The sequence below is a fragment of the Dipodomys spectabilis genome, unplaced genomic scaffold (genome assembly GCF_019054845.1).
Source record: "Dipodomys spectabilis isolate Male_0828 unplaced genomic scaffold, ASM1905484v1 ptg000076l, whole genome shotgun sequence".
NCBI classification, from domain to species: Eukaryota; Metazoa; Chordata; class Mammalia; order Rodentia; family Heteromyidae; genus Dipodomys; species Dipodomys spectabilis.
Window position 1 is genome coordinate 316411 of NW_024870753.1, and position 12285 is coordinate 328695.

The 12285-nt window shown below is 45.6% G+C and overlaps 1 protein-coding gene across 1 annotated transcript in view; it reads right to left on the reverse strand.

Annotated features, from left to right (window-relative positions):
- LOC122110213 (exophilin-5-like) overlaps positions 1 to 11133 on the reverse strand; it is a 37847-nt gene extending 26714 nt beyond the window's left edge. Inside the window, exon 1 of the mRNA XM_042682708.1 lies at positions 10992 to 11133. Within this exon, the coding sequence (XP_042538642.1) occupies positions 10992 to 11110 (119 nt within the window). The 5' untranslated portion in view covers positions 11111 to 11133. The remainder of the gene's footprint in view (positions 1 to 10991) is intronic.
- Positions 11134 to 12285: the final 1152 nt, after the last annotated feature.

A 12285-nucleotide genomic window follows, 5' to 3' on the forward strand; every position in this document is an offset into this window, starting at 1 on the left:
TCCCCCAATAGGGGGATTTCACAACCTACCCAGTTGTTTCCACCTGAGTTACAGCAAAGAATTAGCAGATTGAGGAGTTGAGAAAGGGGAAGTCCAGGCATTTATCCCTCCTCTTTTGCTTCATGCAGAAATGACCGTCTCTGCAACATCTCCAAATCCCCAGTCACACCTGTCACGGGTTCTAGATTCTCTCGAAGGAACCCAAAAACCTGGGACAGGTGTGTGTGTGGGGGGGGGTTGGATAACATCAGCTGTTCCCCTTGTTTCTCCAGCCAGTGTATGCCGGATCTGGTTTGAACTGGCTCACAAAGGCGAGCTGTTAGATCCTCAGAAATTTTGCAAGGTGGCTATTACATTATTGTTAGCTTGAAATTGGCTGACACAACCAACCAAGCACAACATTTAAAAATTATCTTTATTATTCTATTATCTTTTTCTCTATTTTTCTTCCTTCCTTCCTTCCTCCCCTCTCTCTCTCTCTCTCTTTCTCTCTTTCTTTTTTGCTGGTCCTGGGGCTTGAATTTAGGGCCTGGGCACTGTCTCTGAGCCTCTTTGTGCTTGATCCTAGCGCTCTACCACTTGAGCCACAGTGCTACTTCTGGCTTTTTCTGAGTAGTTTATTGGAGATAAAGAGTCTTATGGACTTTCCTGCCCAAGCTGACTTTGAACCACAATCCTAAGATCTCAGCCCCCCAAGTAGCTAGGATTACGGGCATGAGCCACCAGTGCCCAGCTTTTTAAAACTTATCTTTAAGTTATTATCTTATTATCTTTAGTTATACAAAGGCGGTGCCATATAACCAAGCAGATTATGAATATAATGCATCTTGGTCAGTGCCACCCCTCAACATTCTCACCCCTTTCATTCCTTCCCTTCCCTTATTTTTCTTAAGTTTGTGATATATACAACGAATTCTTCCCTTCATTTGTCTATCCATTTCCCCTTGACCCCAGTCCCCTCTTGGATTTACCCATTTCCTGGTGTTCGTTTTGTGGGACTTTGACCTAGTCTTTGAAAAAGATTATAGTATTTAAGCTCTCCACAGAGTTTATTATACTTCAGGTTAATTCATTTGTAAACACTTGTATACCACCCGTGTTTACTTATAGGTTTATAGGCACATTCTAGCTACTACAAATGAAGGAAACCATCCAACCTTTGTGTCACTGTGTCTGGCTTACTTCACTTAATATAATTTTTTCCAAGCCTTTCCATTTCCTTGCAAATGGTTCAATATCATTCTTTCTAAAAAATGAGTAAAATTCCATTGTGTGTATATATAATATATAATCATATAGAATTATATATAAGCATATTATATATATGTCACATTTTCTTGATCCATTTGTCCATTGAGGGGCATCTGGGTTGATTCCATATCTTGGCTATGGTGAATAGTGTTGCAGTGAACATGGTTGTGCTGGTGGCTGCCCTTGTTTGTATTCTCTTAGATAAATGTCCAGGAGTGAGATTGCTGGGTTATAGGGTAGTTCTATGTTTAGTTTTTTGCGGAAACTCCATGCTGCCAAGCATTTTTTACCTCCTTCTTTTTCAAGAGATCTAGTTACCAGCACACCACTGCATCCAGTGTGGGAGTTCAGGAGGCTTCCTGTTACTGCCAATCCCTGGGGTGTCTCACTGAGCCCTGATTGTTCTCTGAATTCTTTTGTCATGGTCTAGTCGATTCATTACACTGCTAGCTAGTTTATACACAGAACATATACACCAGGAGCTCCTAAGGAGCTTACTTGGCTCTCCCAGAATAGGAAATGTTCAGGTTTGTTTTGTTTTGTTTTTTGGTTTGGCTACTTGTGTAGTCACCATGCCTACTGTTTATCCTCATGACTAAGTCATTGTGCAGCACATTCATGGTGTGCTAAGTTACAAACTGACTCTGCTTCTGTTGGAAAAACATTTTGGGTCTGCATTCTGCACAGAAGACCTCAGAGGGTGAGCACAACTCATGTGGGGACCTCTCAAGCAAGAGTTGCAGCTGCTTTCGGCCACTGCTACCTGCCTGGAAATGCCATTCCCTCTAACAGCAAGGGGTCTGGCTCCAGGAATGCCCTCCTGTGACAATCACAAGCTTTATGTTGCTTCATTTGTGGTTCAGACTGATCAACTATAATTTAGGGTTCCTACAATCCTCTTCTCAGGTTCCATTAACTCCATCAAGCGGCTCATGAAGTCCAGGAGACACATTTGCTGGCTTATTTTAAAGAACAAAGGCTACCAATGAAGCAATGTAGAGGGCAAGGTATGTGGGAAGGGGCATGGAGTCTGTCTATCTTCTAGATGCCTCCTTCAGGAGCCTCTACTGGTTCTCATTCCTGGAAGCTCTCTAAACCTCACCCATGTGGGTGTTTAGGGAGACTTTATTACATAGGCACAATCAAAGGGTGATCAACCATGTTGAAATGGGAAGGGACAAAAACCTAATGCTAACAGACTGGGTGGGGACCCAGCAAGGCCTGTTAGTTCAGATTCTTCAGCATTTCTTGAGAAGTTAAAGATCTACCATCTGCTATGAGGCCCGATAGTCAGAGAATTTCTCTTATGCACAGCAGCACCAAGGCAGGGTGAGGGTGTGTTGGTGGCTGGATTGGAGTTTCCATGACTGTCCTCGAGGAAGAGAAATTCAGCTTTCTAGGGCCTACTTCAGGGAGGGAGCTATGCACACAACTCCCTCCCTGCTGCAATCTATCATCCTTTCACAGTACCAGAAAACACCCGATCTAAAGGACAATCAGGGGGCCGGGCATGGGGCTTAGTGGCAGAGTGCTTGCATAGCATGCATGAAGCCCTGGGTTCGATTCCTCAGTACCACATAATCAGAAAAGAAGGAAGTGGTGCTGTGGCTCAAGTGGTAGAGTGCTAGCCTTGAGCAAAAGAAGCTCAGGGACAGTGTGCCCAGGCACTGAGTTCAAGCCCTAAGACTGGTAACAACAACAAAAAAAGAAATAGGTGCTGGGAAGGTGGCTCAGTGGTATAGTGCTTGCCTCATATCCATGAAGCCCTGGGTTCGATTCCTCAGTACCACATAAACAGAAAAGGCCAGAAGTGGCACAGTGGCTTAAGAGGTAGAGCCTTGAGCTGAAGAACTCAGGGACAGTGTCCAGGCCCAGAGTTCAAGTCCCAGGACTGGCCAAAAAGAAAGAAATAGAATAAAGGACAATCAGGTCACTTGATGGATACTTCAAGATGAATTACCTTCCTGGCATAGGAAGTAGAAAGAAGAGCAGGAAGGAAACTGAAAGGCATTCCTCTAACTATACTATTGGATGAGTTCAATCACACATCTTCTTACAAAAGCCTCTTCCTGAAGCTCCTTCTTATTCTTGAGGTTAGGCACTGTTTCAGCATACGACCAACACCATAATTCATAAAAGGAAAGGTTGGTATGTTGGATTTGGTTAAAGGAGAACTTACTCTGCAAAGAGATTAATGGGAAGAAAACTTTTGCCAAACCTATATTTTACAAAGGACTTGTATCCAGAACACACACATACACACACACATATAATATATATATGTATATATATGATATATATTCTGGATACATATATATTTATCTATATGTATATATAAGAATCTCAAAAGTCAACAGGCAAGGTGGTTCCCTCCACTAATCATTGAGAGGCAGCGATTTGGAGCATCATGGTGGCGAGGACCTGCCATCCCAGCTAAGTAGGGAAGTACATAGCTCAATCATAGTCTAAGTTGGTCTGGGGCATAGACTGAGACCCTATCTCTTTTTTTAAAAAATTTTTATTTATTTTTATTTATTTATTTTTTTTAGGTCCGGTCGTAGGGCCTGAACTCTGGGTCTGGGCGCTGTCCCTCAGCTCTTCAGCTCAAGGCTAGCATCTACCCTTGAGCCACAGTGCCACTTGTGGCTTTTTTTCTTTTTTGCTTATGTGATGCTGAGGAATCGAACCCAAGGCCTCAGGCATGCAAGGCAAGCGCTCTACCACTGAGCCACCTTCCCAGCCCTCTCTCTCTCTTTTTTTTAATAGTCCAGTGGTCTTTTATTTTTTTACATCTCTTAGGCCATGAATTCACAGGGACTAGGTTCCCACGGTTCTCACAGTGTGTTTCTTTGGGTAGAGCAGGCCGGCGCTTCAGTTAAACCCAGGTTTCTTTCTCTTGGGCTTCCTTCTGGTCCTGGTGGTTTTCTGTCCCTTGTTTCAGGAAGCTATCTTAGCTCTGAGAGTGCTTAACATGCTCAATCAAGACATCAATCCTCGTGGCAAAGATCTTGCCCTTAACTGACTTGTTCACAACAATGCCACCAGCACACTGGGTAACACCGTAGACCCACCCGTCTACTTTCACCATGGTAACACGTGTGGGACATTCCTTTTTGAACAGTCCCCATTCCCTCCATGTCTACAATATCACCCTTCTTGTAGATTCTCCTGGATGTGGCCAAAGGAACACCTTCATGTTTCCTGAAAGTCCTAGAGAGCATCTATGGGGTACCTAAAAATAATCAACACAAGCTGGGCACTGGTGGCTCACGCCTGTAATCCTAGCTACTCAGGAGGCTGAGATCTGAGGATCACAGTTCAAACCTAGACTGGATAGGAAGATCAGTGAGACTCTTATCGCTGACAAACTACTCAGAAAAAGCTGAAAAGTAGAGCTGTGGCTCAAGTGGTAGAGCTCTAGCCTTGAGCAAAAGAAGCTCAGGGACAGAGCCCAGGCCCTGAGTTTAAGCCCCAGGGCCAGCACAAAATTAAAAAAAAAAAAAGAAAGAAAAGAAAAATCAAGGACTGGCAGAGTAGGTTAAGTAGCATAGTGTCTGCCTAGTAGGCATGATACTTTAAATCCAAACCGAGTAACACACACACACACACAAATTAACAATCCTTACCAGGTGTCTATGGCTCATGCCTATAATCCTAGCTACTCAGGAGGCTGAGATCTGGGATCGTGGTTTGAAGCCAGCCCAGTCAGGAAAGTCTATGAGACTCTTATGAAGTCCTATTACATGCACGTAACACGTGCACACAAAAATAATCACAAAGTTTAGCCAGAGGTGGGGGCTTTGATCACAGTCTCTCTCAATTTCTTCTTTCCTCCTTGGAAAGCTAAGACAATGGAATGCGGAAGCTCACTGTGTCTAGAGCCCGTTTAACCGGGGAAGTACAGCCTTCTAATAGGGCTGTTGACAGTGTCAACCAGGAACCATGCCTAAGAAGGAGGTGCAGGTGAGCTTGTGCTGTCAAATATCACTACCTGTGAATAACCAACGTCAGAATACACAGGAACGGAGGTGAAGAAGGGAATTTATGTGCTCGTGTGAAAGACAGCTTCAGGGAGGCCCTGAGCCATCTCCTGCCAGTTTGAAGACACTCTGTGCTAATTCAGACGGAAAACATGTTTGCTCAGACCTTCAGCTGACCTTCCTTTGACCTTCTCCTTTCATAGTTTTAAAATCATCTGTGCTGATGAGGAAGGAAAGTATTTTCTGACTAAGCTGAAGCTGCCGTCCCTTTGTTCTTTACACAGTTTCCTAGAATGGTTCTTTCCCTTACTTAGTATTCCTTCCATAGCACAAAGTGTAATCTCTCTCTTATGAGGTATGGCTCACCTACGAAGCAAGGGAAGCTCTGATCACAAAGAATGAAGGTTGGTGTACAATGGGCATGCCAACATACCCATGTATGCACTGACATTATAAAGAACAGGAGAAACTCTTAGCCATAGTGTTAACAGAAAGTATTTTGCCAGGCACTGGTGGCTCACACCTGTCATCATAGCTCCTCAGGAAGCTAAGATCTGAGGATCATGGTTTGAAGCCAGCCCAGGTAAGAAAGTCAGTAAGATTCTTATCTCCAATTAACCACCAGAAAACTGGAAGTGGCACTGTGACTCAAAGTGATAGAGTACTAGCCTTGAGAGAAAGAGCTTGGGGACAGTGCTCACGCTCTGAGTTCAAGTTCCACAACCAACCAAAAAAAATATTTCAAAAGACAAATATTCGTGAAGACAAAAATAGCAAAGCAGCCTGCACATCTATCTTATCAAAAGAAACAGCCATAATTATTTTTATAACATGATAAGTATAAGAAATAAAACAGTAGTGGGGCTGGGAAGGTGGCTCAGGGGTAGAGCACTTGCCTTGCATGCATGGGGCCCTGGGTTCGATTCCTCAGCACCACATAAGCAAAAACAGAAAAAAACCAGAAATGACGCTGTGGCTCAAGTGGTTGAGTGCTAGCCTTGAGCTGAAGAGCTGAGGGACAGCACCCAGGCCCAGAGTTCAGGCCCCATGACCGGACCCAAAAAAAAGAAAAAAAATAAAGAAATGAAACAGTAGTGTAAGAGCTTAAGTTCCATTAAATATCATTTCTCAGAGATAACTCTTTTAACATCTTGCAATATTTCTTTATATAAAATGCAAATATAAGCCAGGCATCAAGCCAGGCATTGGTGGCTCACACCTGTAATCCTAGCTACTCAGGAGGCTGAGATCTGAGGATCACAGTTTGAAACCCAGGCAGGAAAGTCTGTGAGACTTTTACCTCCAATAAACTACTCAGAAAAATCTGGAAGTGGAGCTGTAGCTCCAGTGGTAAAGCACTAGCCTTGAGCACAAAGAGTCCCAGAGTCAGCACCCAGGCCCTGAGTTCAAGCCCCATGATTGACAAATAAAATAAAATGAATTGCATATATAAAAATTTTTTTGAGGCGATGGGAAGGTGGCTCAGTGGTAGAGCGCTTGCCTTGCATGCATGAGGCCCTGGGTTCAATTCTTCAGCACCACATAAGCAAAAAAAGAAAAAAAGCCGTAAGTGGCACTGTGGCTCAAGTGGTAGAGCGCTAGCCTTGAGCTGAAGAGCTGAGGGACAGCGCCCAGGCCCAGAGTTCAGGCCCCACAACCGACAAAAAAAAAAAATTGAGACAGGATCTTGTTATGTATTCTAGGATGGCTTTGAGCTTTTAATCCTCCTGCTCTCAGCCTCCCAGGTGTTGGGATTACTAGTGTGAGACACAATGACCCGCTCCTACATGTTTTGAGATATAAATGGTGGTCAGCAATTTTCTTGTACAAGAAGATGCTCCAAATTCCCTCGCTGCCCATCAGGTCATTTTCTCTCCTAATAATACCCCCAACTTTTAGTTGGGTCATTAATACCTACAACTGTATTCTATGTTTCCAGCGAGATACTGGTTTAAACTCTAGTCCCGCCATTTGTACACTGTGTGACCTTGGGTAATTTGCCCTTAACCTTGCTAAATATCATTTTCCTACCAGGCATGCCTGTAATCTTAGCACTCTGGAGGCAGAGGCAGGAGTATCCCTAATTTGAGGCCAAACCTTGTCTCAAAAAACACCAAAAAATTTATTTTCCCTTCTGTAAAAAGTTATTAACAATATCTCAAATATAGGTATTATAATACTTAGAACATAAGTATTATTAGTAATTACATTGATTCTATTATTCTATTATTATAAGATTATCATGAATACCTAAAATAACATCCTGGTAATTTTCTGGATTTGAAATCTGCCTGTACTCTTGAATTTCAATGAGACACTCAAACTTTCTAAGTTAGGTCCTTCTCTATGAGAATTAAAGTGTGTGACTGACAAAGTTATTAGAAGGGTTAACTCTGCATAACATGTTCAGTGCAGTGCCCAGTATACAGTAAGAGCCTAATAAATGCTAGCTGCTATTATTACCACAGTAATTACTATCATTAAATCAAAAGGCAGCACTTAATAAATGTTGATGTGGCCATCTCCTCTACCTCAGTCTCTTACTAATGAGAGATATCCAAGAATTCCATAACTAGGTCAAGGCCAAGGCCCGTCTTTCTAAATACTGTCACACTGCTCACTAAAAACCTTATAGGCAACTTATATTACTAACGACATGCAGAAAGTATCCATTTCACTCAATTCCCCACCAGCAGTCTTTTCTGTTATCATTAAAGGGGTAACATGGTATTGTGAGATTAATTTTCGTTTATGACTCTGAGGGTAGACACTTATTCTTCTGGTTTGTTTACAGTGAGGCTATCTTCTGCTATGAATGAATGCTTTCTATCTTTTGCCTATTAACTTGGATCCTAGTGGCTTTCCTAAAAGTTTGAATAGACTATCTGTATATTAGAAAGATGATTATATTTAATGCAAATATTTTCCCAGTAAGCTGGAGCCGCAGAGATCCAGCAGGGAGCTTAGGAGAAAGTTCTGTGGGCTCAGGAACATTTCTTTGGGTGGGGCTGCCTTCTGCATAGTGAGCACGATTACTCTCACAGCTTTAATTTCTGTCTCTGGCCCTGTATAACAATGCAATCCTAGGCTTCTAACTGTAGGATACTTAAGTTGTACTTGTTTATCACATGCAATTGAATTAAACAGATCTCTCTCAAGTAGCTAACTTTCTAAGCTCTCTGTTTTTCCCCTCTAATTGTCCTAGCCAAGAGGTCTGGAAGCTTTTTCCCAATATAGTGAAGAGGCCCCTCTGAGTCCTTCAGACAGGCCTAATAAACTGTCTCCCAAAATGTCATTCTGAAGGTAGAAGTCATGTGTCCTGGTTTTTGATTTGGAAAATCTGATGATCATGTACATCAGTAGGCGAAGCAGAAGAGACAGCCAAGTTGACATGTTCTTTCAGGCCTTTTCTCCATGTTTGTTAAGACCTATGCGTGTTAGCCTGAAGCAGGTGACTAAGGAGGTCCCATGGGGACGTCCTCACAGATACGGGTGTTTGACAGAAGGAGTCAGGAATCAACCAGGAGAAAAGAGAGTGCTAGAAATCATTGCTTTGGGCATTTGATCCAGCCATCTACTTTCCTGAAAGTATTTTTTTTTTTGGCGGGGGGGGGGGGGGGGGGGGGGGGTCCAGTAGTGGGGCCTGAACCTGGGCCTGAGTGCTGTCCCTCAGCTCTTCAGCTCAAGGCTAGCACTCTACCACTTGAGCACAGCACCACTTCCGGCTTTTTTCTTTTTGCTTATATGGTGCTGAGGAATCGAACTCAGGGCCTCAGGCATGGAAGGCAAGCGCTCTACCACTGAGCCACCTTCCCAGCCCCTTCCTGAAAGTATTTTTATGTTAATATTTTTTAGATCATTTAGGTAACTATCTTAATAGTTTAATAGCTACAGTTTTGGTTGTCTTAGTACTATGGCTCTTCCTATTGCTGCTTCATTTAGAACAAAAGCATCAGAAAACGTGTTTGAGCCTTCCTTCCAACACCTAGTTTTGCCATCTATGTATAGATTTAGCTCCCTCTAAAGTCAACAGAAGATGGGCACCAGTGGTTCACACCTGTAATGCTAGCTGCTTAGGAGGCTGAAATCTGAGGATCGAGGTTTGAAGCCAATGCAGGCAAGAAAGTCTATGTGACTCTTATCTTCAATTAAACAGCCCCCCCCCCCCCCAAAGGCCAGAAATGGAGCTATGACTCAGGTGGTAGAGTGCCACTCTTGAGTGAAAAAGCCAAGCAATAGCTTGAAGTGCTGAGTTCAAAATAAACAATAGTCAACTTAAGTGGACCCCATGGGCTACTGTAGAGGTCAGGTGTAAAATACCAAAATTCCCTTGAGTGAACATTATATCACGATTTCTAAGACTACAGTTGATCAGGAGCCAAGTCGGAAGCATCTTAAATGAACACCTCCCTCCTTCATGTTACTTCTTAATTCTGCCCCTCGTTTTCTCCAGATATACAATGGGTCATGTAAGCTCCATCCTCTTCAGAGACAAGAAATGCTTCTGATAAAACACACGGACACAACACAGCTTTAGTGAATACACGCACAGTTCTAGAGTTCATCCACAGTGGGTGTGCGCGTGAACATGTGTGGATACACACACTCCTGTCAGAACTCACTTTTTACACTATTGAGGGGGAAATGACATCTATTTAAAAAAAAAAGGCATGGTGGTATGAAATCCACCTCCTCAAACCTCAAATTTCATTCCTCCCCAAAGTCGTGTCTATGTGAGAAGAGTGAGGAGAGAGCTTTCAGCCTGCTGTATCCTAATCCTGTCTACAAAATAGGGTACCCCAATTTGAAGGTCTGAACAAAGTCAGAAGGGTTTGGGGGTGAGGAGGGGCAGGCAGACAGGGTTATCTGGAGAGAAACTGAGACCCAGAAACTCACAGGGTCAAGCCGCTTTCTGAATTCTCAGGCCACCAACACAGGGTGACCGGAGGGAGTCACACCCCGAATTCCCTTCCACACGGACCTGGACGAGGCTCTTCAACGACTGGGGTCGATTCCAAGATGGGCAAGAACCCCTTTCATTCCTTCCAAGACCGTCTCCCACCTTTGCCCAGCAGAAAAACTGGTTCATTTACATCCCAAGGTAATTATCTCTGCATTTCACTGGCTGGTAACTCGTGGCTCACCTTCAGCAAAGCCTATGGGGGAAGGTCGGCGGTGGAAGTCCATAGAAACTTCCTCCCCACAGCACACACCCCCCTCCCATACACAAGACAGACAGACACACACACACACACACACGCGCGCGCGCGCGCGCGCGACCCATCACGACCGATCCTAGGCCTTGCCCAGGTCCCTTTCAACCACACACGAGTCTCCCCGGGACGTCCCCCCCCCCCGCCCGCCTCCTCCCCCCGCATCCGCCCCTCGGGGCTGAGCGCGTGCGGACGGGGCCCCGAACCCCAGCAGCGGCCGGGATTCCGCGATCCGCGGGGTCCCCACCCCAGTTCTCGCGCCTGAAGTGGCACAAGGTCCCGGGGCGGGTCACCTAGGAGGCGCTGAGCCCTCCCTCCCCACCCAGCCCCGTCCCCCCTCCCGGCACCCGCCCCGCGCCCGGCGGCGCCGGGGGCGCAGCGCCGCGGGACCCGACGGCGGCAGCACGCGGCGCGGCCGCGTGGGGGCCCCGCGGGTCCCCGGCCCCGGCTCCCCGCCCTTCACGTCCCTCGGTGCCCGGCAGGTGCGCCCCCGGCGAGCCCGGCCGACCCGCTCCCCATCCCTCCGGGACCGGGACCTTCTCCGTACCGGATCCTGTCCTTCTCTGCCCTCTGGAGCTCCTCGTTCCTCTCCAGCACCCGGAGGATCGTCCGGGCTTCTTCCTCGTTTAGGAAACTGAAATCAAACCCCTGAGGAACTTCCGTCATTTTGCTCCTCTCCCAGCTCCAGGGCGCCTCGGGTTACCACCGCATTTTTCTACCCCAGACCAGCCTGGTTTGGGAGAACTGGATTCCACCCCCACCACACACCTCCCCACACCCCACCCCCTCGCCGAGAGTAAGCCCGGCCCCTCTGCAAGGCCAGGGCCCAGCCCACACAGCCCGGCTCCCCTGACAGCTCCTTAATGACAGGCTTCCCTCGACCTGTCCAACTGAAACGCCGAAGGGATGACCCAAGGGACAGGAGGAGCCAATCCCATTTCGAGGGGGGCGGGACCTGCCTTGGCCCCTCCCCCCATCCCCTTCACCTCCTAGGTGACTTGTTGGGCAAACATACTTCTGTCTCTTAAGTGAAGCCTCCCAAGTGTTTGCTCTGCCCCTGGCTGTTTGCTCTAAGATCTTGAGCCCGGCTAATAGAAAGAATGTAAAGGAGATTCCTAGCCAATCCTCTCCTTTCTCGGTAATTAGGAGTGCCTTGGAAGTAGACTTACAGGTAGCTTCAGAGCCAAGAGAAGGGTTAAACTGAAAGACTAGCAAGGACTAAATGCACACGGTCCTTGGTGGCCTGGTCGGGCCTACCCTGGGGAAATGAATTCTTTGCCAAACTTCCCATCTCTCACCCTTGGCCCCAGTCCCCACTGTCCCTCAAAAAACATTCTAAGGCTTGGAAGCCAGAGACAACAACCAAAAAACACATGTATTTGGTACTTTGGAAGACAGCCCCGAGGCACAGGATGTTAGAAAGCACCTCTGACTAAACTGAAATACAATTCCATGAAACCACACAAATCGTTGTTCCTAGAAAGCAATATGCTACCATGTAATGTATATGTACTACATGTATATATATGTAATTTCCAAATACACACATCTATCTATCTACCTACTACCTACCTACCTATGTATGCAATTTAAAACTTATCAAGATCCTTTCAGAAACCATGAAAGAGCTTTTACTTCCTACAAAAAAAGCCACCTTACATTGTGGACTTCCCCAACCCCATGGCTTTACTTTGGTGTTGTGGTGCTGGTGGTTACTAACATTCAAATATATTTCCACATGCATCATCTCGTCTCATGATAAATAAACCCAGTAACGATTTTATGCCAGTACCAAACAAAAACATGGAAATAAAGTATGACTATATGCTGAGCTTTTCTCC